Source organism: Pieris napi, chromosome 2, assembly GCF_905475465.1.
Source record: "Pieris napi chromosome 2, ilPieNapi1.2, whole genome shotgun sequence".
NCBI classification, from domain to species: Eukaryota; Metazoa; Arthropoda; class Insecta; order Lepidoptera; family Pieridae; genus Pieris; species Pieris napi.
This window is the reverse complement of record NC_062235.1, coordinates 1,342,591-1,369,368: the sequence shown is the minus strand read 5'-3', so window position 1 is coordinate 1,369,368 and position 26,778 is coordinate 1,342,591. Positions and strand designations below refer to the sequence as shown.

At 33.7% G+C, this 26,778-nt stretch overlaps 1 protein-coding gene across 1 annotated transcript; it reads right to left on the bottom strand.

The window, feature by feature from the left end:
• Positions 1 to 50: 50 nt before the first annotated feature.
• On the bottom strand, positions 51 to 26,778 carry LOC125059092 (ubiquitin-conjugating enzyme E2 R2). The gene is made up of 5 exons (XM_047663302.1): positions 26,165 to 26,778; positions 25,356 to 25,442; positions 3,930 to 4,162; positions 3,046 to 3,160; positions 51 to 1,842 (listed from the first exon to the last, which is right to left on the bottom strand). Exons 1-5 carry the CDS (start codon positions 26,342 to 26,344, stop codon positions 1,735 to 1,737), a joined length of 723 nt encoding a protein of 240 aa, XP_047519258.1. The 5' UTR covers positions 26,345 to 26,778; the 3' UTR covers positions 51 to 1,734.

Here is a 26,778-nt window from a genome sequence, read left to right as displayed (position 1 = left end):
GTATGGATCATTATCATTATTAAAAATAAGACAACAAAAAAACTAATACCTTCAAAACACATGCTCTTTATTACTGAATAAACCTAATTATTAAGTTATTGACATTTTCATTGTGAACATTTCTACTATTAAAACCTTAACTAAATAAACCATTATTGGACACATTATCTGAATAATTTTTGTTACACATCATTTGGGGTCCATAATCCACGTGGAAACTGTTACTTTCTAAGAATAGAGGTCACAATTCTCAAGAATTTTAATATTCATCTTAAAATATGGGCCCCAGAGATTCACGATGTCCCATTATAACCATACAATGCAGTTTGTAAAGTGATAATAGCTTGTACTTTAAGATGTAACGGTGAAATTGCAATTTACTGTTTGTTCAATGAATTTTATTTCTAGATTTCACTGCTATTTTACTAAGTCCTATAGAAAACATAAGCAAATCACATCACTTTTTTATTTATTAGAAAACACTATGAAATTTGTTTAAGTAAAGGTTTTTGCAAAATATTTTTTATGTACCTATCAATTCACAATGATGACAATAGATGTTTCCTTAATGCAAACTATACATAACTTATATAATTTCGTTTATTTACGTATCACTATAATATATACTTTGAATATATCTTAAGAATGTACTATATTTATAATTTATTTTACAGTTTTGATTTGAGCGTATTAGTAATAAGCCCAAATAAGAGGGCAACACCGTTGGATGTTTTAATAAGTCATTTCTACTTGTAAAGTTTTCAAGTGTTATATAAAATAATATAGTACTATGCACTCTCCAAAGCAAATTTTATGAAATTAAATAAAAATCTTGTGTTTTATATTTTAGTAAAACAGTGTTGCCACTAATAATGAGTTTTAATAGCACATTTAAAACACTGAAAACAATATCTCTCTAAAATGAACAACTAAAATGTGATGTAAAATTGAAAAACTAATGGCAAATGAAAAAGTTACAAAATAACTAAAGGCATCTAAAATAGGCAACTAATCACAGAAAATATTTTAGTTTAGGATTAAAAATAATTACAAAATTGTCTAGCAATTGCCCGGCTTGGGCTGTTTTAATGTTTCATTTACTTAGTGTTAAATTATCTATACATTAAGCGAACGGTACGGACTATACATATTTGATAGAAAAATAATTTTTATATTTCATACTGAATATCATGTTAAATACTTAAGTAATTATTCGTCTTTCTGTCAAATGCTGTGATGCAATGACAGATCAGTTCATGTCAAAACAGTGTAAGAAGACTGTTTCATAAAAAATTTAGTAATAGTAAGATTTTTTTATCTCCGAATGACAACAAAGTTTGAACAAACACTTTTTTGCATAATTTATCGCAATTTCGAATTAATTCATTTTGGTTTATTATCGAAATCATCAATAAAATTCATATATTTTATAGAAAAAAGCTATATCATAAGATTGATGTCCATATTCAAAGCCGTCTTCAGCACTGTCAATTGTCAGTATGACAATACGTCAAAGAGAAGAATCGTTTGACATCTAAAACCTGTATAACCTAGATAAACATATATACAGGCTGTTAAAATAATGGCATGTCATGTAATATTTAGTTATTTATATCGTCCGTACGCGTCGCCGGAGATCGCATTCGTTGTGACGCGAGTAGCTAGGACAGCTGTCAATCTGATAATTGACATCGATCTGTCAAACGTCAGAGCTGTCCTGAAAGTGTGGTAGCCTCACGACTCTCCATTGCCACTGTCGTCCCCATCTTCACCACCTTCGATTTCCTCTTCCGAATCCGAATCCAGATCGTAATCGTCATCATAAAAGTCTGTCATGTCCAACTAAAAAAGAAAACGTATTATTACATTAAAACAATGACGATAAATTCTGCTCCTGACACACGGTCTTGTGTTTGAATCCCGCGTGAATAAATATTACTTTATTGGAGGGTTATTATCCCTTAATATTAATAAATCAATGGAAATGACGCACATACTAATTTCGCTGAAGATTATTCAAATCATGTGACGATATTAAAACCACCAACTGCGCAATAGTACATATTAATTAGACAAAGATACACTTTCAATTAAATTATCTTTTGTATGGTCTAAATGTCAAAATATAATATTCTTGAGCTAAGATACTTGATACCCTACAAGATATATGATTATTGCTAGTTTGTATGGAATAAATTAATCTGTACATTACAATGGATTTCAGAAAAAGGTAAACAATTTCTTTAAATTCATACATTAACAATACCAAAGTAAGCTCAAAGCAATATAATCTACATTTAATTACAAAACCTACATACATACATACATACATTTGACATATTCTATGGTTTCAAAGAACAGTAAATTAATCGATTTTTAAACATCGAAAACGGATTCCAAATTCAAATATGAGTTTTTTTGATTTTACCTTACGAAATCTGTTTGAAGTAAAAAAATATAAAATTTCATATACAGCCCAAGAGAGCAGTGTTGGCCTAGTGGCTTGAGCGTTCGACTCTCATACCTGAGGTCGTAGGTTCGATCCCCGGCTGTGCACAAATAGACTTTCTGTCTATGTGCGCATTTAACTTTTGCTCGAACGGTGAAGGAAAACATCGTAAGGAAACCGACATGTTTTAGACCCAAAAAGTCGACGGCGTGTGTCAGGCACTGAAGGTTGATCACCTACTTGCCTATTACATTTAAAAATGATCATGGAACAGATTCAGAAATCTAAGGTCAAGACCTAAAGAGGTTGTAGCGCCACTGATTTTTTTTTTAAATGTTTTTAAATCTAAAATTTATGGATCTTATTGTTTGGCCTTTCGCTGTAAATAAAATAAAATTCTACTCTATTTATCAGCAATACATTTCATCTTTGTTTATCCTTCTATTAAATACATTTGGTACGAGCTAGTTAACATAAAGCTGTCACCACAATATAAAAAATCCGCGATACTTCAATCATTCGTGCAATTCGAGGCCGAATAACTTCCGGCATTCCATATTAAGGCCTAAGATCACACTAAGACATAGGAAGCATACCTGCGGCTCTTGTGTCGTCGCCTTGACTCGAGTTTTAATACAATAATCTTCTAACGTAAGTGGCACTACTATTCCTTCCTTTTCCGCATCCATGCGCGCGACTTGAGCTTGTTTTCTGCAATATAACATGTACATCTAATATATAAAATTCTCGTGTCACAATGTTCGTTCCCATACTCCTCCGAAATGCTCGAGCAATTCTTATGATTTTTTTTTCATATTCAGTAAGTCTGCGAACAAGGGGATCTTTCAAGCCCCTAAGTGATAAGGGTGTCCACCCCAATTGTTTTTTATTTTTTAGATTCTTTTTGTTTTTATTTTTTTTATAATACAACATGCAAAAATACATACAGCCCTTAATTTTCACCCCTCTACGATAAACCCCTGTTTTTTTATTATTGAAAGTTGTTTTTAAACTAAAAAAATGTTTTCTAGAGTCTGGCTAATGAAAGAAGATAACGAAGAAGCGCGGCAAATTAAAAAAAAATAGTATGGTATCCCTAAAGTTTGATATATTTTGTGGATTAAACTTACTTGATACTTGATTTTATTTTATTTTTTACATTGATAACGTATTTAGTATTTTACTATTGATACTTAAAATGACTAGCATTGCATGGAAAACTAAAACTATATTAATTATAAAACACAACTTTATTCGGAATAATCAAAATCAGAATCAATAAAACAGTTTAGGCTATTATACCTGTTAACTATTTGGAAAAATATATAATAGAAAAAAAAATTAGTAATTGCTTGAAGTATCAAGACAATAAATCATAATAACCTAAGAAATTCAATGACATTCTGTCTTGCCATCCGAAAGTTTTTAAAATTATATTCAATCATTAGCAAGACTATATTATTTATTTAAAAAAATATACCTTATAATATTCTCATACTCCTTATCTTTCCCTTTCGAATCACGCCAACGGCGGTACATCACACTAGCATCAACATTAGCCGGGCTAAAGGTATTGGGTTCGTTCAGGAGTGATATCACGGATAGCAGCACTGTTCGAACAGACTGCGTCGGGTTCCAACGCTCGCACGGCAGCTCGCCAGATTGTGGGTCATCGACTGGTGGATGAAGAATTGATATACAGAGGTCGCCATTCTGAAACATTTAATGTTATGTGAGCCATACATATATGAAGTAGATAACTTATCTGTAAGTTTGGATCTATACGGCAATCGTTTTTGTTACCGTTTCGAGCCTGTATCATAAAACAGTAAACCTTCTATAGCGCGATTTTCACCGCAATATAACGCGGTATTTCTGTAGCGTGGAACTTATTTTGATTTGTCAAGTGCATAATTAGTTTTGCGTTTCTTTGCACCTGTTTTAATTGTGTTGTTAGAAAATTAAACTAAACTTTATTAAATTTGTGTTCCTAGTTTTTGAATTGTTCAAAACGGATTTACGAGAATACTCCTACAACGCGATTTTCTTAAGTAAAAAATAATAATAAAATAAATTAAAAACAAAGATTTGTCCTCTATCAGCATTAGGAATGGCGAAATAGGAGCAAGCACTTACATTCTCGTGGGAACAACACGCAAAGACATAGTCGAAACAACTAACGTCACCGCATACACGAATTCAAGTACGACCAGTCACCACAAGTAGCACCTGTTCACGAGTATGACGCATGGATATCGGCCCCCTCGCCATATTATTGGGAGAGACAACCCGACGCATGGACGCCGCCACAAACAATGACATTTAAGCGAGCATGTTGTTTTATAACCAAAAATCAGCTTTGAAGATTGCTTTTATTTATTTCTAGCTTCCTCTCAAAGTGGCAGAGACAAGGAGTCAAGCCCTCAATTATCGTAGCCAATTAGAGCCTGCCCGATAGCTTTGAGATGATCCCACCACCTTGAAGCTCTGGTCCTACCCATAGGGCTCCGTGTGTTACCTTAGGTGTCTTGGTGCAGACATCCAGTACTTATTTATATATGCACTATCTTTAAATGAATATTTTAAGTACGTTTTTAATAATATTTTACAATCTGTTTGTATTGGTGTATGTTGTTTTTCTAATAGGCAAGTAGGAGATCAGCCTTCTCGATTCGACTTCGAGTCTCAGGGATGCTGTTTCCTTACGATGTTTTCCTTCACCATACGAGGGAGCGTTAAACGGGACATAGCCAGTCCGTTGGTACCGGGGATCGAACTTACAACCTCAGGGACGAGAATCCCTGACTCAAACCAAATCAAAATACGTTTATTCAGTTTAGATGCGTCTTAAGGTGATATCAGACGGTTCATTTTTTGTTCATTTTCACCTTTCATTCGGTACATTTCACTCGAAATGAAATGTCTGAACAAAAAATGAAACACGAGTGCCGAATGAATTCATTAGTGAACCGATCCAACAGTGTTGGATATTGGCATCCGGTATCTTTCATTCCCACTCCAAATGAACGAGAAATGAACGGTCTGAACACTGAGAGAACGTTCATTCGGATTCGGCCATTTTGTTTCGAGTCCTGTAGCCGACGGACATCACGTTGTCGACGAAGTTATAACTTTTTTTTCTGTGTGTTATTATATTGTTTTCATGCGGCAAAATGATGTTCAAGTGGAACGATCAAAATACATTACTTTTTTTGGAGAACTTCAAAAATTATCAATCCATGGTAGCACCCACCACCGTCGACGTTTTCTTTGCTTCTTTTTTGTCAACTCTTTAATTAAATGATCACAAATTAAACTAATTCCAAGACGTACGACTTCATTCGATGACATATTTAAAAGAAAGTACAATGAATGTTCATTTCTGTATCATTTCGTCTAAGCCGTGTGAACATAGAATGAAAAAAAATGAAGCATTCACTCGAGTGAACAATCATTCGAGTGAACCGTCTGATATCACCTTTAAGGTGATATCAGACGGTTCATTTTTCGTTCATTTTCACCTTTCATTCGGTACATTTCACTCAAAATTAAATGTCTGAACAAAAAATGAAACACGAGTACCGAATGAATTCATTAGTGAACCGATCCAACAGTGTTGGATATTGGCATCCGGTATCTTTCATTCCCACTCCGAATGAACGAGAAATGAACGGTCTGAACACTGAGAGAACGTTCATTCGGATTCGGCCATTTTATTTCGAGTCCTGTAGCCGACGGACATCACGTTGTCGACGAAGTTATAACTTTTTTTTTCTGTGTGTTATTATATTGTTTTCATGCGGCAAAATGGTGTTCAAGTGGAACGATCAAAATACATTAATTTTTTTTTTTAATAAATTTCTTCTTTCAATCCATGGTCGCACCCACCACCGTCGACGTTTTCTTTGCTTCTTTTTTGTCAACTCTTAAATACTCTCTAAAATACTGTTTATAATGAAAAATTCCCAACTAAAAGTCTCAGTAATAAATCGAGTAATCCAATACTTCAATAAAATATAATATATATATAATACGCACTATTACTCCTTGAAAATATCAACTTCTATTTAAAAAACAACATTGAACGGTAAATATTGGGTATCAATTAGGTTGTGTGTACTTTAACATTGAATGAATAATTAATTAGAATTATATTATAGAAAAAAAACATAGGAATAAACCTATGCAATAAATTATTCTAGTGTTAATACAAAATCATTGACACTTGATTTTATAAATAAAAAAATACTTAGAATATTATTTACTAGCAATTCTGTTAGCTTTAAAAAAATGTGTTTATTATTGTGTAAGATTTGGAAACCATTTCAAGTAAAAAATACCTGTGTCAGGTGTCAGGAATAGTTAATTCCGTAACAATTTGTTTTTTAATTATTTTTTTTAACTGTTTACAACGCGCGTGAGGGCATGATTGAGTGTGTGGGTGCATGTGAGTGAATGAGTGAGTGTGGGGGCATGTGTGAGTGTGGGTGCATATGAGTGAATAAGTGAGTGTGTGGGTGCATGTGAGTGGGTTAGTGAGTGTAATGTGTAACTAAATGTTTGGTCTTAGGAACCCTCTGTCGTCTCTTTTGTCATCTAACATTAGCTAGCTATTTAGTAACAGAGTTCCCATTTTTATTATCTCAGCCCTGCGATTCTGTAACACACTCGCTCTCAAATCAGTCGTGAAGCAGTCATTTTATGATTTTGCATTCTGATAAACAATAAACTACAAGCTCCCACCTTTTCAGAATGCCATCATAAAATGACTGCTTCACGACTGATTTGAGAGCGACCGCCGATGCGAAAACCGCTGTGTGAGTTCGAAAAGTGAGTTACAGAATCGCAGGGCAGTAAAGAATTAAGATAAAAACACGGGAGTTTTACTGAATAATATTTTCAGTAACAGCGAACGAATAATTTACCTTTAGCATAATGAAAATATGCTACCAACTTCAATACTCCCAATGAGGATATTTTGCAGGTAAGTTTTCACATAATTTTATAAGGAATCATAATTCGAACTCTTCACGAATTCAACAGAATTAACACTATTTTTCCAGAGCTTGATATATTCGGTAGTGGACTGATCATTTAGCAAAAAAAGCATTGTTAAGTGCCTATCATAAACCTTATTAGCTATTTTGCAAGTAATTTTTACATACAATTTGAAGGTTTTAATTTTTTGTAACATTTATAGTTAATATTCATGTATTTTAAAATAGATAGCTTGTAACATATACTGTAGATATGGCGATGAACTTTAATAAATACATAAACATTCTGTCAAGGTGATACCGTATATTTTATGAACAGGACATGTAGGTGAACCTTTTGTGATAAAAACACTGAGCCCGAAACGCGATCCCAAGTTCAACATCATCAGATATTGAGATAATTATATTGCCACCTTGGCTTATATCCAAGTTTTATCCCTAACTTTTTTGAAAGTAATCTATAGCTTATGTTCATATGGGATAATCTAGCATTCTAATAGCGAAATAATCTTTCTTTTCTATAATATTTTAGAGAAGTAATTACCACCGCTCCTATTTTTAGAATAATATATAATAACTAGTGGTCCCGACAGACGTTGTCCTGCATGATATTTCAAGCAATTAGTAAAGCAAAGTATGAAAGTACCGACTGCAGCGCCATCGGGCGGGCTGATTTGTGAATCTAAACCATTCCCAGATCCCCTTGAACACACACAAAAAATTTCATCAAAATCGGTCCAGTCGTTTGAGAGAAGTTCAGTGACATACACACTCACAGAAGAATTATATATATAAAGATTATAAATTTTTCAAATGTTATTGGAGGCAAACGGGCTGGAGGCTCATCTGAATTTAAATGAATCCGCCGCCCATGGACACTCACGCGGCTCGCAAGTGCGTTGCCGGCCTTTATATCTGTTAAAATGCATTCGTTTTGTCATACGACCCTGACCAAAAAAAATCATATTGATTTTAAACTTAACCCTGAAATGCAGAATACGGCCAAACCCAATTGTTCCAAAAAGATCAATAAAGTAGGTCGAAGGTCAATCGTTTGGTTTTTGTATCAGCAGATCTCATCTAAAAACCAATACCGATTGTATCACAAAAAAAATTCTATATTAAATTTTTCCTACATTGTATAGGAAAATATATTTTTACGTCATTTTTTAAAATATGGTCTAGTTGTGTTATTTTTTCTTGTTCTCGTTTATACGGAATTTTCATCGTAATTTCATTGTATAGTTTTTCAGCTATTGCAATTAGTTACGAACGTTTTTTTTAACATTGTAAAAATGCTTCCGTGTAGTTTCTACTTTATTTATGTATTTTGCAATCCTGCTGCTAACATAAATATATATTGAAAAACAATTATACTAAAGATATAGCCAAAGATGGAATACATAATACAAAAAGGTTGAAACATTTATAAAAAATATTAAATACATTTAACTAAGTAATACCTAATTCGGCTGTTGCGTGTGATGGTCTGAAAGTGAGCGTACGTGAGGGTGTTTTTTTATATATATAACAGGGGGCAAACTGACAGGAGGCTCACCTGATGTTAAGTGATATGGACACTCTCAATGCCAGAGGGCTCGCGAGTGCGTTGCCGGCCTTTCATGAATTGGTAAGTGTGTGCTCATGATGCAGGTGATTTAGCGCTATAGATATTTTTATTACCTTAGCATATTCTGCGACAGCTTAAACAAGGCTAAAATAGTGATCGTTATATGTCCGGACTGCGTTACACAACTAAGTTTTTGGCATAGTTGCAAATCACGATTACAGATACCGGCAAACATCTTACAATTAATTTTATTTGAGATCAGGTCATGCTTTAAATAGTATTGATTGATATATGAGTATTATTTATCTCTGTCACAAAAGTAACAATATATTTTTTGCGATTAATATATTCGCTTCCAATTAAAAAACCTAGTGACTAATGTTAATCGGAAGATATTAACGGTACAACTAACCGTTAAGCAAGCGATGTTTGGACCAACTATACAATTCTGATCAGACTTTTTAATGAACACGAAATATCTTGATTTAAAAGTATTTATAGGTTCATGCAATTAATATAGCCAATATGTTTTCAAACTCAATAATTACACGAGAATCTATGGGCATAATATGGAACGCAGGTTTGGAAAATTGTGGCGAGGAAGAGAGACCAGGGGATGGATTTGGGAGAGGCCTTCATGCCGTCGTAGGAAGAGTCCTAGTGTAAAAAAATGACACGGACTTAATGTAATTTAATAAAAAATAAATCAGTGGCGCTAAAACCTCTTTAGGTCTTGGCCTCAGATTTCTGAATCTGTTTCATGATCATTTTTAAATCTAATAGGCAAGTAGGTGATCAGCCTCCAGTGCCTGACACACGCCGTCGACTTTTTGGGTTGTTGTCGGTTTCCTAACGATGTTTTCCTTCACCGTTCGAGCAAATGTTAAATGCGCACATAGAAAGAAAGTCCATTGGTGCACAGCCGGGGATCGAACCTATGACCTCACGCTGAAGCAACTAGGCCAACACTGCTGTGTAATTAAATGTAGTACTCGAATAAATACGAGTGTTCAGAGGAGTTGTTCGGACTAATACCTGCAGCTGAGTTTCATCCTCGGCCGTCAAGGCAGAATACAATATACCATCCGAACAGATTTGACTTAGGGTCCTTCGGGAAAAGAGCGTACCAATTCTTAAAAGGCCGGCAACGCACTTGCAAGCCTTCTGGCAATGTGAGTGTCCATGGACGCGGAATCAGGTAAGCCTCCTGTTACATAAAAAAGGCGCAATGGCCAAAAGAAAACTCTTGGCTACATAGGTGGGATGGAGTTTCCAGGGACATGAAAACCATAGGACCATAGACAGCGAAAATACTGATGGTACTTTAGGGTTAGTTTAAAATACTGATACAATACTGCCATTATTAATGATGATAATGCACGACTTCTTTATGACATCCTTTAAGGTGATAGCAGATTTAGACTAAAACTTCGGTATAGTTCTGGAACGTGCATGAAAATTGAGATGATTACCAAAAATAACACCACGGTGATAGCGCATAATGGCATGGTCAGTGATCGGTGCGATGCCCTCGGCTAAAATTATGCTTTGCGTATTAACCGCTTCCTCACCGAAAAACATTTGGTACCGAATTTTACTTGCGCTGATGATATCCTATTAGAAACCGCACAAAATCTGTACCTCACTTTCCTTTAATATGAAGTGAAGTTTTTGAAGTGAAACTTCTTTATCGGGGTTGGAAAAAAATTTAGTGTAACATTTTTCGGTTACGCGTCACATGTTTCGGTTACGCGTCACATTTGACCGTTACGCGCGCCTTTTTCTCGTCCCTACCACGGTTGATTCGAAGAGATTCTAAACCATTAATAACAAATATTTATAATAACTATAACAATGATACTAAAAATTATATTACAATTTATGAAATTCTGTAATAATCTTAGTGGTAATAAGGTAAAATGAAATAATTGTATTATTTGTATTCAAGTCTGTGATATTAAAAGCCTTTTGTTAAACTTTATCTAATTTAACTTTATTTAACCAATTTCTGTAAAGTTAGTTGCATATAGATATTTTTCGAAAAATAAGGTCATAAAGACGTTTCACTTGTAACGTGTGTACACTAGTACACGCACATTTTTTCTATAGAACAGGGGCAAAAGGGCAGGAGGCTTACCTGATGTTAATTTTACCGCCGCCCATGGACCACTCTCAATGCCAGAGGGCTTGTGAGTGCGTTGCCGGCCTCTCAAGAATTGGTACGCTCTTTACTTGAAGGAGGATGGAAAGGATGTGGTTTTCTATTGGTAAAAAATTTCAAGTACTCTTCTACTACTCTACTCTTCTTATATTAAGTACAGTTATCTCAGTCGCCTGTCCCATTCATCGACTCATTTTCAAAATTATGTGAAAAACTTGGTTTTTCAAATTGAATCCTCTATAACTTAGAAAACTCGTTATGCCTTTTTTATAGCACAAGGAAAATGTAACTAAAATCCCTATTTTCCCATACATACAAATAGACATAAAATTAGTCGATAAAAACAGCATTACTAATTCATTCATACTAGACGACAGTCTAATGGGCGATTTACATTATCTTAGTGTTTAGGAGAGTGCTTTAGTACAACTTGAAAGGCAAGTTCTTTAGCGTAGTTTACTAAAGCAAGTAGCGTTTACATGTTTCAACTAAAGTACTATCCTAAACACTAAGATAATGTAAATCGGCCTTTAAACGGCAACAGCGCGCATTGGCGTACTAGTTCGGTAAATTGAAGACGTAAATATTATCGCTAAGTTCACTTGTGTCAAAATCATAATAAATTTAGATTAATAGGATACGATTGTGCACGTTGTTTACACACAAGTTCTTGTTTGTAGTAAAAACGAATAAATAGACCAAACGGCTTATTAAATGTTATTAAAATTTTGCAAAACCTTCTTTAAACTCTAAAAAAAGTGCGTGCGTAAAGTACACATGTCAGAAGTGAAACTTCTTTGGCAAACTAATTTTTAACTCTTCTTCATATTTATACAAATCTAAAACTTTAGATTTCCGAGACTAAGAGGGAGGGAAAAAGGAAGATATTATGTTAGGAATTTAATTGTCATTAAAATATTAAAAGTATCGAAAATCAATACAAATAATTTTTTTTTTAAATTTATTTCTTCGATAATAAACATGTGGCATTTTAATTTACAATTCGTCATTTGAGATTTCAATAAATTATTTTGCATAAAATATAAAATACTAATATTTAATCAATTCTATTAACGAAATTTTAATTTTAAAAATAGAATGTCTATAAGGTAATTCACACTTCTCACTCTCTCTCAATCGGCCTCAATAGCTCTCTCTTTTCTTCGACAAAAACGCTGCAAATTCATTCCATTTCAAAAATATATCTTGGAAACGGCATCAGGTTCAGATTAGGTATATATTTCTGTGATATTTTTACACATATTATAGATATAATCGATTCTGTAATGCTCTGAGGCATCATACTATCTTAGTTTATATAGCTTGCCTTATTCTCTACCAAAACTCAAAATTAGCTATTGGCGTAGCGTTTAAAGCAGTCTTTACATAAATAGTTACTTTTGGAGTTTAGATAGTCTATTTGCAATTTCCGATGTATCTAACATATTAATTTCTGCAGCTGAAACATTTGAATTGGAATTTAAATCTACTTTATCGCAATATAATAAATCGCTTATCGACTACGTGTTTACATTTATATTCCAGAAATAAACACGCAATAAAATCGCGCAAACGGGCAAATTTCGATTGTGAAGCAATAATAGCAATAAATAACTTATTATCTTTTATAGAACAGGGGGAAACGGACAGGAGGTTGACCTGATGATGTGCCTATGGACACTTACACTGCTAGAAGGAGTAGCAGGCCTTTTAAGAATAGGTACTGTCTTGAAGGACCCTAAGTCGAATTGGTTCGGAAATACTTCAGTGGGCAGCTGGTTCCACATAGTGGTGCGGGACAAAAACTATCTTATAAAACGCTAAGTTTTCAAACGACGGACGTCGAGGTGATACGGGTGAAATTTCGTATTCTGCCTCGACGTCCGATGAAACTCAGCAAACTCATTTAGCTTTTATTTTTACGTGTCCGAAAACGAACCAAGTTTAGATCGTGTGACACACATAGCTATGAACGAGGGCAAAGCAATATCCCTAGTGAAACACATGATTCCCTTTAAAAATTGTCTTGAAATACAGAAAGCCCTCTTTTAAATGACAATCATAAAATGAACTCTCCGTGCCCCACTATAGGTGTATTTTTGTTTTGGTTACTAACAAATATCAACTAAGACCAAATTGTTACAAACTCTTACTAAAACTACATGTGAATATAAACTGAAATAAAATTATTATTTTCAAACAAAAATTCAACAAACAAATATGTCGTACCAACATGAGAGAATTTCGTAAGGGGAAAGTACATCCAGACATCATAGACTTGCCAAGTTTGAGACTTGTTTTGGCATACAAAACCTCATTTCTCTTCACTTAAAATTCAACATTTATAGTCCCAAATTGGGCAATATTTGTGACGATACAGTACTTGAGACGTCGTCATATTATTTAAGTATGAATGATCATCATTAAAACATGCCACATCTCCATAAACGCTTTTCGGTCGGATCTACTTAGTGTTAGTGACTTCTTGGTCACTATGATATCTCGTATTTAAATACGACAAGAACTATATACTGATGTCAACTCTTAAACAAAAAACTGATGAACCCGATGCCAACGATAGATACTGTACATCAATCCTCTCGTTCCAAAGACCGCAAAAAAATAAATCCACCATAAGAGATTCATATAGGTTTGTTCATATAGGTAAGACAATGTACACTTATGAACGTCAAAAAAGAAATATACATTAAATGCTTCTAATTTTACATTTACTGCCAGTTCTCAAATCAAGTGCGTAGAACGGAAGAGATGAACTGGCAATAAACTCTCCTCCACTCTTTTTAATCGCCAAGTTTTTTGTTTTACACAACGTGACATGACATCTTAAGTAATAAATAATAATGAAATAAATTAAAAACAAAGATTTATCCTCTATAAGCAGGATAAGACCACTTCTCTTCCTATATTCCTATTAGACGAGGTCGGCGCAATGGTTCATATTATATTATCTTAGGAGGTGGGGTACAATTAATTAGAAACAAGACGTGACTTAAAGTAGTAGTAGTAAGTACTTAAGGTCTTGCAAGGTGGTGAGCACCCCAAGTGTCCCAGAACTGGGTTTCTTTGTACCTAAGGGATATGTGTGACGGCGAAGGCCAAGGTTATTTGCGATACCAAGGGCCAGAACCAGTCTGTTGCACAGATACCCATTAACAAAGACGTTGCGACTACTGAATGCTATCTCCGACACTATCGACATATTTATATATTCGCAAAGTGAGTTCACAATAGCGATATTATGTATTCAATATTATATATTTATAAATAAATAAATAAATAAATAAATCCTCTATTTGCCATGATAGTGGTACAAAATAAAATAAAAAATCGAACAACAAGAAAAGTCCGCACAATCAGCCATACAATAAGAGGCATGCAAATGTCATAATAAGAAGTCATTTATGAGTAATTGTTAAACTTATGTTCTAAATATTCGGTCACGCTATAAAAGCACCTTGACTTTAAAAATCTATTTTTTTGTGAATAAATAAATATGCTTTTCGCTTCTCTTACTCATCACGTCATTCCTCCATGAGGTTATCCTCTCTCACGCAATGATTGTCTTCTTTGCTCTTCTCTATAGGACCAATGTCCCCATATAACTTTATGCCCATAACACCCGCATTAATTACCACTGTAGCGCTCAATTTAACCCAAGATTTATTATTCAAATTGCCTCACAAAGTCACCTGGGATTGTTTTGATGTGAGAATGTAGAGCATACGGGTTCAAAGCGTTCAATGCCATGACAATCAGGTTAATTACCCCAAGGCCGGGACGTGCCAAATTTCAGGTGATCTTTCAGGGAACCTCGAATAATGCGTCAAAAATCGCTACGTTGCCAAAATTTTGCTTTGAGTAGGAATAAATTCTAACAAAAGACATGTTTGTGCATGTACATTGGAGTAGGTGATATTTTACAAACGTACACAGCTAAATGTACTGTTATGTAATTACATAGAAATATACATAGACTAGAGAATGTTTTTTCTGATACAACAGGGGGCAAACAGTCAGGCGGCTCATCTAATTTACCTAAGTGATACCGCATGGATACTCTCAATGCCAAAGGGCTCGCGTTGCCAGTCTTTTAATAATTGGTACACTCTTTTCTTGACCCGAAGTCGAGTATAAGTCTTCCGCGACTGACAACAATCTTTTTGGTATTAGTAAAATCCATCTCATTTTAAAATCAGCTTAGAAAATTACGACATGTATATACATTGAATTTGTTTTATTTATCATGGAATTAGAGAGGTTTCCATCCAATCAAATAAAAAGTGTCAATCGGTGGGGCTACAACCTCTTTAGGTTCGGGCCCCAGATTTCTGAATCTGTTTCATGATCATTTGTCAATCTAATAGGTAAGTAGGTGATCAGCCTCTAGTGCCTGACACACACCGTCGACTTTTTGGGTCTAAGGCATGTCGGTTTCTTGACGATGTTTTCCTTCACCGTTCGAGCGAATGTTAAATGCGCACATAGAAAGAAAGTCCATTGGTGCACAGCCGGGGATCGAACCTACGGTCTCAGGGATGAGAGTCGCACGCTGAAGCCACTAGGCAAACACTGCTCCAATCAAATATGAAACATTTTACAAATTGTGTCAAACAAGGACACGTGTTATAAAACTTTTTACACTATTGGCGAAGACGCCTTTGTCTTTAATCATTGCCTTGAGGTCATTCAACCAACACTACATCCTGTTTGATGCGACCTGCTCTTTATAAAACCTTACAATGTAATCGATTTCTTAGGAGTAAAATAAACACTTACTCATCTACAAACAACGCGTAATTGACAGAAGAAACGAAAGAGGTTTAGTTTTTGGAGTTTACTCCTTAAGAAACGATTTGAGTTATAAGGCCCGGTACGGAAATTTTATGAGGAGTAAAATCAAGTGTAACACGAAAAGTTGAGGCGTTATGTAGAAAGAGACAAACATATATATCTGTAGGATTGAACGTGTAAAAGAATGAGATGGAATACATTACACAGACTTTTCTATTTTACAAGCCGAAACTATAAGCCTGGGAAACACCACAGCTTATAAAGTATGGAAGTCGTTCGTGCCGTTATGTATAGAAATCAAGATTTATTTTAAATAATAGACTCGTTTATTATTATTATTATTTATATTGTTTTGTAACATACTTTATGTAATACGATATTACAACAAATATAAATAATCCGAATAATTACAGACATATGTTTGTTTCTCTTATCATTTTATCAGATGCGTTCATTTACCCTTTTTTTCTATTCGATATATATCATAATTATCGTTCGTAAAGAGTAAACTCCAATCGTGCGTCGTAGCTGACACACACACCACACACTTTTTTATATCTATTACAGATTTAGCAAATGCGGAAGTATGTAATGTTTAATATTACATGAATTGCGCTTACGTACAAAAATACATCCGCATGCATTTTATGAGTTACAACGACCGTGATACACTGTTTTTAGATCATATTTATTGATACTTTTAATTTTCTTACATCCTACCCATTTGTATTTTAAGTTATTGTAGTGAATTTGATATGTACGATAACTCTTATCGTTTCCGGTCAAACGGGAAATCTAAAAAATTCATTTGATACGCGAAATCTTGGACTTCCGCGTTGCTAACGAACTTGCACAGGTAATAACTGTTCAGAAATAATAAAGGCGTAAGGCGGGTTTTCTCAGCGCTCATTTTGTGTAAAAACCAATAAAAAATATATATCTTTTATTTTATATAAATGATTATTATTTTATTTCATTTATAAGGAGATATCGGGGAAGATTGGAGAATAGTAATGAAGATGAGACACAAATGGAAGAATTCGGAGGTCGTGTACTAATCTATCTATCTATCTATCTATATATATAAAAATGAAACCCGTTTTCCGTTGTCACGACATCACATGAAAACGGCTCGACCGATTTGTCTGATTTTTTTTGTGTGTTTGTAATTGTCAGGAGAAGGTTCTTATAAAAGAAAAAAATTGCGCGGAAAATTAGAAAATTCAAGAATACTTAACCACCATACAATTCGAACTTTTTGGTGTAACCTTATGGCGTTTGGCATAACACAACATTGACAGAATGCGTGCTGCAAATATCGTCAGAGGATGTAAGAAAAATGAATATCGTTTAAAATAAATGCTTCGATCGGAGTTATTATATGATAATATAATAATATGCGAGCCAGAAAAACAAATAAAGAATGTTGTATAACATAAAGCATTAGAATAATAAACACTTTGTTTCTGAAATATTTTTTTATTCATTATACCAATTTGAAATCAATATTCATAGTTAAGACAGGACAACGTCTGTCGGGTCCGCTAGTATCTTATACATATATAAAATTCTCGTGTCACAATGTTTGTTCCCATACTCCTCCGAAACAGCTCAACCGATTCTTATTAATTTTTTTATGCATATTCAGTAAGTCTGAGAATCATCTACTATCTATCTTTCAAACCCTTAAGTGATAATTGGTGTCAACCCCAACAAATATTTTTATTTTTTTATGAAACAGGATACAAAAATACATACAACCCTTAATCAGCCCCTATTTTTTATTTGTATATTAAAAACTGACTTGAACTCTGAGGTTTATATATAGAGAAACATTCACTGAACAACTTAAAAAATTTCATTCCGGAAAACCGAACAGTAAAAAAATACTTTATTAAGGGGTAATATAATCAAACAGTCTTAAAATACAAATTTTCCTGTCACCAATTCAAAAGGAAAAAAACAAATTTTAATTGCCACCTAAAGCTGATAAAAATAAATTATTTCAATTAACAAGTTGCTGGAAACTTCGTTTCACATTAATATGATTTCTTTACTTAGACTTTTTTCCAATTTTCCACTCCACAAAAACTTCATCGGACTTCAAGGTATAAATATTACTTCGACCAGCTTTCTTCAAGTTTAGTTTATCACTAAGTCGGTCTAGTAGGTATGTCTAAAATGTATTGGATTTTGATATTTATATTATCGTCGATATAACACACGCTTCAACGTAATCTAAATAAATAAAAATGAATCTCAAAATATGTTGCTAAGTGCAAAACTCGAATACCAATTTTTTGTATTATTGAACTCTGATGTGCATAGGGTATGAAATTTAAGAAGAGAGTTATGTAATTGGAAGATGTAATATCCCTTGGCCCCCACGTAACCCTGACTTGACGCCTCCTGATTTTTTTTGTGGGGATACCTCATACATAAAGTCTACAATCCGAGGAACATCAGTCAGCTAAAGGAAAATATCCGTGGGGAGATGGCAGCTATCACTCCAGATTTTTTGACAAGAGTTTTCACAAATCTGCGTTCCCGTTTAGAGAAGTGCCGTCTTCGAGAGGGCTGTCATTTAGATGAGGTTATTTTTAAAAATAAACTACATTTAATTATCTAATCATCCTATATTTTATTTCAATTTTCAACTATACCTTTTGCATTTATTTTTTTAGCCTATACTTAATAAATGCACCTTCTAATGGAAGCCAAAATGAGCCTTTTAGTTTTTACCACACTTATAAATTGTAATTTAACATTCTCGTTTCCGATAATGTCCAATAACTTATGTGTCTCTTAGAACTTAACTAGAGGCTAAATAAAAAAATCATATCAAGGCGACACGAAGTACAGCAGCTAGTTAACTAATACAATTTATTTTTATCAGCTTTAGGTGACAATTAAAATTTGTTTCCTTGTGTAGACAGGAAAATCCGTATTTTAAGATTGTTTGATTGTATTACCCCATCATAAATTAGTATCACGAAGTATCAAGTATAATTGATATAAAAAAACTTTAGAGGTGTCAAGGGACACCCGGATGGAACGAAATTCCTTTCGATTAGTTATGTTAATTGGTATCATAACAGATACAGATGATAGACTTTCTCGACACCAATCTTACGACGAAAAAAAAAAGCCTGTAACATCACGAGGTGTTCCCAGACGGTCACCCATCCAAGTACTGACCTCGCCCGACGTTGCTTACCTTCGGTGATCGGACGAGAACCGGTGTATTACAATAGCAAATAGCAAAAAAGTGTCGTGACAACTTTTCGTAAGAATTTTTTCCGTCCAGCCCCCTTTCACAACGCGCGATAAGGAACTTCGTTCCAACAATAATAGCGCGCTAATTCTTAGATTTCTGTATCTGTTGATATGCAGATGGAGATTTGTTACATTGTGATAACCGATTTATTATATTTATCTACAAAATTCTTATCGCTATAATAATATTAAGACAGATTATCATAAAATCATGTCTGTAGAGTTATTGTAAATGATTTAACTTTTGAATGGTCTTCATATTTATGATGGCTATACTAACATCAACCACTTTTCGAAGTAAACATCTACTTTTAGGTTAAAGAAAAGTATGCTATCTGACCAAACCTTGAGTTTTTCGTTTCAGGCTCTCTTTGTTTGGTCATATACATTAAATATCGTGTTGAGAATGTTTTATTTATATCTCTTATATACCATGTACAACTATTATTATAGGATAGGGGGGCAAACGACCCGACGGGACACCAAAAAAGGATAGTTATCACAACCCACGAACACCAATTTTAGTGGGAGTTTTGCCGGCCTTTGAAGGCGGAGTATACTCTTTCTTTAAAGGAGGTCATATCTCCCAGGGAAGACCCCCACCGGGAATAGATTCCATAGTTCGCTAGTTGACAAAAGAAAATATCTTGTGACCGCTTCACACCATAGAATATTTGTTGATAACTGTTTGATTTCCTTGTAAGCAAATTTCTTAAGATTCAAGCAAAAATTTTGTATGATATGTTCAATGTTAGTAAAATTCTGACAAATGGAAACTAACTCGAACTATGTATTAGGGTTCAAGTATTACGTAAGCAGATTAACTGAAATATATCCCCCCCCCCCTCCTCTTGTCAGCAAAAGTAAGAAAAGCTCTCAAAAACATACACACATACATAAACGTATAAATTTTTTGTAGGAATCCTCGAAAATGCATTTCGTTTTCCAAGCATTAACAATGTAATGTGTAAAGTAAAGTAATTAATTACTGTTGCGTTAATCACCAAATAAGAAAATCAAAGAACACCTATTGTGCTTACGTAATACTTAAAATGCCACTTACAAAGAAAACGAGTCGTTTTGTAAAACGGGCCGTAGACTCATCGTGTCACTGTGAATCATGCTTGGTTGATGACCCGATAGTATTACTGTTGGCTCGAATGCCTACAATGTAACGGTATTTAAACTACCACGAAAAACAAGATTAAGTGACGTCATTCGTGATTTGTTTAACAGATTACGAATACAGGGGATTTATGATCCAATCAAGGCGCCATTAGGTACTAAGGCGACAGTTTTTAAATTAAATGTTATCGTACATTCATAAACATAGCATATAGCACTGATAAATAAACAAAATATTGTAAACCTATTTTAAAAAAGTAAGTGTGGAGTTTCTTTCCCATTTTTCTCCACACAAAATTACCTTTTGGAAGGGGCAACTAGAATCATCGTTATATTTTATTCGACGTTCAAAAGTGCCATTTTAGGTGGTCTAAATGAAATAAATAATTTGACTAGATAAAAGGTGGACTTTAAAGACAACTACAGACAAAATCTTTTATAACGACACTCATATTTGGTCGTAAAAACCGATGACGTTGTTATTAACCTAATACAATAGAATTTAGCCGGGACCTTTGATTTTGGTCAATATAACCGGTATGTTGTTCTAAACGATGTCGTTAAGGGTTTTGACTGTATATAGAAATGACCAAGGGGAACAAGGAGATGAGGGTGCTCCAAAAAAGGTGGATGGAAGAAATAGAAGCGGTAGCAGGAAGCGAATCGAGAACGGAAGCCATGAACACAGATAGTTGGAAAAAGCTGGAGGAGGCCTTTAGCTGTGAAGGGGTTCCGATCAATGGGACTGAAGGAAGTTAGGATATTAGAGTAAAAAATGTATATATAATAAATCTAAGCCGTATATTTTATTTTTGTAATGATTGGCTATAAATTGGCTATAAATTTCCGATACAATTATTATGATTACATTAATAAACAACGTTCTAAAAAGAGTCAAGAAAACAAATGATCCAACAGTTTTCAGCCCACAATATTGTTATATAAATGTAAAAAATCTAAGCTGTATATTATAATTTTATTTGGCATGATTGGAAATTAAAATTACTATTACTATACTAATCATAATTATTAATCACTGGAAAACAATTAATTGTGGACAAATTTAGGATTCAAAGCATTGCAGCACCTTTTCCAGTTGTTAAAAGTCGTAAGTCCAGTAGTTCTATTGTTTATAAATAATCCAATGACAAAATCAAATAAGTAGGGCGGGCCGTGGGTCCCTATCTAGCACACTTAATCAGGTCAATGTTGATGACTCTTTGTCGAAATTCAATAAAAACTTACAAAATTAGCATTTATAAATAATCATTTAGTCTTAATTGCAGCCGTACTTAGAATGTGTCGTAGTAGTCAAGTGCCAAAGAGTACGCACATCAATTTTTTAATTATAATCACCAATAAATACACGTTTTAAACATGTACCATGTACCATGGAACAATTTTCTAAAGATCCCTAGTATGGGAACTAGCGATATATGAATTTTCGTCATAAATAAAGTTTTTATTATCATTAATACGTTAATAAATCGTATAATTGATTTTGCAATGGATATCGAAGCGTGTTATATTTCAATTATCTCCATCTGATATAATATCTGAGCCAATATATTTAATATTTTCCTACAATCAAACAAAACTTATACATTTTACAGAATTTCGTATAAATTTCTAAATCTCCTTTCTCTTTTAAGTAATATCTCCTACACAAATTTTGGTAACTATAAACGCCAATATTAAAAAATAGATCTAAATTTACTACCAGTTCTGTTCAAGAACTGGCAAGACTGCCAGTCTTTAAAAAATTTCAGAAGAGTAGGAACAATCTACATTTGTAAAATCACCATTTGAAATCCAGACGAGATCTTTAGATAAATCCCGCGTGAACATAAATTAAAATTAATTAAATGTTTAACCTCGATTATAAAACAATGCAACATGCGCAACAAACTGGCCCAGATTTCCAGATATTAAAAAAAAACAAGGTTTTTAGTTGGAGTACAATATACCTCTTTAGTAGGCATTTTCATATTTGCGTAGTCTGTTATCAATATTTGCAAATATGTATCTAAACTGTCAAGACCAAACGCAATGGAGGCTCACTATGGACGCCCTCTACCCCATCTAGGGGTTATATTAACGATTTAACCGTGTTTTATATATTAACTTTGTAATGCTTTCATGACCGCATACAAGGTATTTTTAAGCCAACCTGGGATGGGATTGCTTGGCTCCATAAGATAGACATCAGACATAACATTTATTACTAACAAAACACACAAAATAGAGAGAAAAGAGAAATAAATTTTTTTTTCTTTTAAGAACAAGGTACGTTTCATGCGTGTGTGCTGTGGTTGTTATTGGCCCTGGCTCAGCATTATGCTATGATACATTTTACTATACCTACTTGGGTACAGAAAAACGTTACGGCGTGATACATGGGGGGGGGTGTCAATATCTCCAAAAATTGCGTGACGTAACGCTCCCGTATTTTAAAATTGCGATGGACACTAAAATAAGTGATTTTATATCATATAAATGCCCGCCTTCCACTGCGAGCGGAACGGATCCATTACGGACTCCGCTATACTCGTAACGATAATTTTTATAGATGTGCTTCCACCAAAGTGGAGAGAGCGAGTTGAAAGAGTCACATATGAGGTTAGCGAGTTGACCGAGTTTCACACGAAAATGAAAATGTATGAAAATCATCGTTACGAGTATAGCGGAGTCCGTAATGGGTCCGTTCCGCTCGCAATGGAAGGCGGGCAAAAGGTCTATGTCGTGAAAACCTTGATCTAGTTCACAATTTAAACGAGGGCGCCCTAGCCCAAATTATTATCGGCTAGCAACTATCAATCCTACTAATATTATAAACGCGAAAGTTTATACAAACTAAGCGTTTATACGAAATAAGCTATCCATACGGATAGGTGTTCGTTATTCTTTCACGTAAAAACTACTGAATGGATTTTAATGCAACTTTACAATTATATAGCTTATACATCAGTATAACACATAGGCTACATTTTATAAAGATATTGTGTGAATTGTCCAAAATATCAAGTAAGTAGGAAAAAATCTACCATATGCGAGCTGTTCCGGCGTGCGCTGCCAAAACTGCTAGAGTTACACATATGTAATGTATGATGGAAATGTTTATCTTAAATAGTCAATATCTTTAGGGACTGTTTCACAATGTACGGATAAGTTCCAAATTAGCTATTTATTACTTATTGGTAGGAAAAACACTATTGTTGCGTTTCACGACTGTCAGTCAGATGAAGTGTCAAATAGCACAATTTATCTTCCAAATAATTTATGTGTTGCATAGCTATTTGGTACTTTATCCATACCTTTGAAACAGACCCTTAGTATTTTTTCTACGCCACGCTAATATAAGCAACTCCAATGCCTAATCCTGCGCAGACGAAGTCGTGGGCACCAGCTAGTATAGAATATATTAACCAAAACCAAGTGGGACACTATCTATTTTTCACATTTTTAGTAGTCGCATTATGCTTAACTAGTTCTGTGATTTAGTAGCTAACACTGGGTTATACATTACAGGTTCTGGGTGGTTACGTAAATAGACCTCGTACTTGTCTTAAATGAATCACGTATCTGCCCCCGTGCCCCATTGAGGGCACTTCAAACATGAACAATACTCCAGTAGGCTTCCGTTTCTTCTATGAGTTGTGTCACAAGAAATTAAACAGAACAGAACAAATCAGCAGTATTTTCCAAATTACATCTGCGAAATCCAACCTGGGAGTTCAGGCACTTCTCATACTAATTCTTCGCGAATATAACAGAATAAAGACTACTGATCAATTAAAAAGTATCATAATAAGTACCTATCTGATACCTAATCCTCTATTTTACTAGTAACTTTGCACTTATTGTTAAGCAAAACATTACTAGTAAAATCTAAAATTGGAAGTGTAATATTTTTATTGTACTTGTATTAAGTTAATTTTAGTAACATTTATGTTAACCATAATTGTCACATATTTATATAGATAGCTTGTAAGATATACTGTGGATATAGTATTATATATCATGTGATGAACGTTAATAAATAAATAACCCCAAAACCCTAGACATTTAAGAGTTACTAATATTTTATATATTATATTAGTAGATCTTCATATTAAACTATAGCTATGTCAAGCAAATAAATAAAATAGCATTACATAAATAATAAGACTGAAAACTAATTTATTCAAACTATCTTCAAGAAAACAATATAATCAATGCTATTGTATTTGTAGTATAAATAATTATTTATTTTCAATTAAAAAATAATAAGAGAAAATTAAGAGGTATGGGAAAGGCTGATCACCTACTTGCCTTTAAAAAAAATCAAATACAAAATCTGAGGTCAGAGGTTAATGGTAGTAACACCACTGATTTTTTTAATTTAACATAAGTTTCTTCTAGAATGATTTCAGTGTGTTGGCAAATATGTAAATAACAAAGTGAACGCAAATAATGTAATGTTTAGTTTATATATATACAAAATAATGTAGATAAATAATGGTAATACAAATATGTGTACAGAATTCTAGTTAAAATATTAAAATCATAATAATTATTTTAAAAAAAATCACATACATACAGTAAAACTGATTTAGAAATTAGTTAATAATATAAGAAATTATGAGGTAAAGGTTAAGTAAAACCAAATAATAAAATAATGCTAAGTTATCCTTTAGTTTTATACTTTACTATTTAAAGGTAATAGCTAATAATTAAGCATTTAAGAGTATTATTTGAATGCACTAAAGGGTCTCTTGATATTAAAGGGGATATCCCGATATAGAATTATAAAAAAGATTAAGTTGAGGAAATGAATTTAAACTTCTGAATCATAGTCGTATAAACTTTGGTACATAAAGTGATTGTTTGTACGGTTTATAGTCCAAATGCTACACAGCACATATATCTATACAGATCCTTATCAAATACAGCCATTAATTTATAAAAACCTATTTTAAAACTTACCTCATACACATTTGGATGCCACACTTTTGTTACAAATCGTACTGTTGGTGGTGAATATGGATAATCTGGTGGGAACTTCATATATGCCTGAAACAAAAACAAGGAATTCTAACTCTATCTCATTCTGCTTATAACCTATATATTTCCCAGGTAACTGTCAGCATTACACAAGACAGTTTTGGTTTAGTAGACACAACAGCTTATGCATCACTTCTGTGACAGTAATTTTGTTACCAAGAAATCAATATGTAGGTTGGCGAAATATCTTCAGCAAATGGAGTAAGTTTTGTCAGTAAAACATTCAATAATTGAATATTTAACAAATCTGTAATTTATCTGGATGAAAAAGACAATACACAAAGTTTTTAAAAAGTAGTTATAGGCAAGCTAATCCATAAATAATTTTTCTCAATATATTCCAATTGAAACTTAAATCATTGTTTTCCTCATATCAGGTAGATGCTGTATGAAGCAGCAAAACATATACCTAATTAGTATATAATTTAGTCTATGACAAAATAACTGTACATAAATCAATTTATGGATTGCTTAACAAATATTATCTTAAAAGGTTCCTTTACAATTTATTCTAACAGTAACTAGCATAGTACAAAGTCTGTTACTATATTTTCAAACCTTAATCATATAAGTTGGAGCTTGAAACACTTTAATGGTAAAACCATGTTTATTTCATCTATTTATAGGTTAATAAGATAATACAGGTACATTGTGTAACTTATAAGGAATGAAACTGTAGTTGTAACATGTTTAAATTAATTTAACATAAAACAAAGAAAGTGGATTCTTACCTTGAAATAGCCTCCTTGATATAAAGTATCTGGTGGTCCAAATATTGCCACTTCCCACTCAAACAAATTGTCCTCTCCCAACAATTTCACCCTAAAACCCTCTACTGGCTCCTCTTGTAAGCTTTTGTATTCTAACGCCAAAGCCCTCAGAGCAGAACTGGTCGGCACCGTACTAGACATTTTATTAACTTTTCGTCCTAGTTATAACAATTTTAACACTAATATTGCTATCTAAGCGTTGAGATTCTATTGACATAACACACTTCTCACCTCAGCGTCCACGTATTCACGAGGCATTTCAACCATTCGAGTCACAATAACAACGGGCAAATTTTAGTAAACATCATCAATACCTCACGCATGTAATGAATCACACTAGCACCGTTATAATAACTTGACAAACTCAAAGAAAAAGTAATCTTTACCGTTCAACAAAAAACAATGACAAAGCGACTATTTTATATCCAAACAATCGCAATTTTCAAGGAAAACGGCTGCGTCTTTATCCGAATACAGCTGCTGCTTGCTGTAGCTGAGTTGCCCGAACGAATATTGTAGAACACTGAACAGCTGTTATTTCCGTGCTTGATTGCGCAGTGATGTGACGCAGGCGG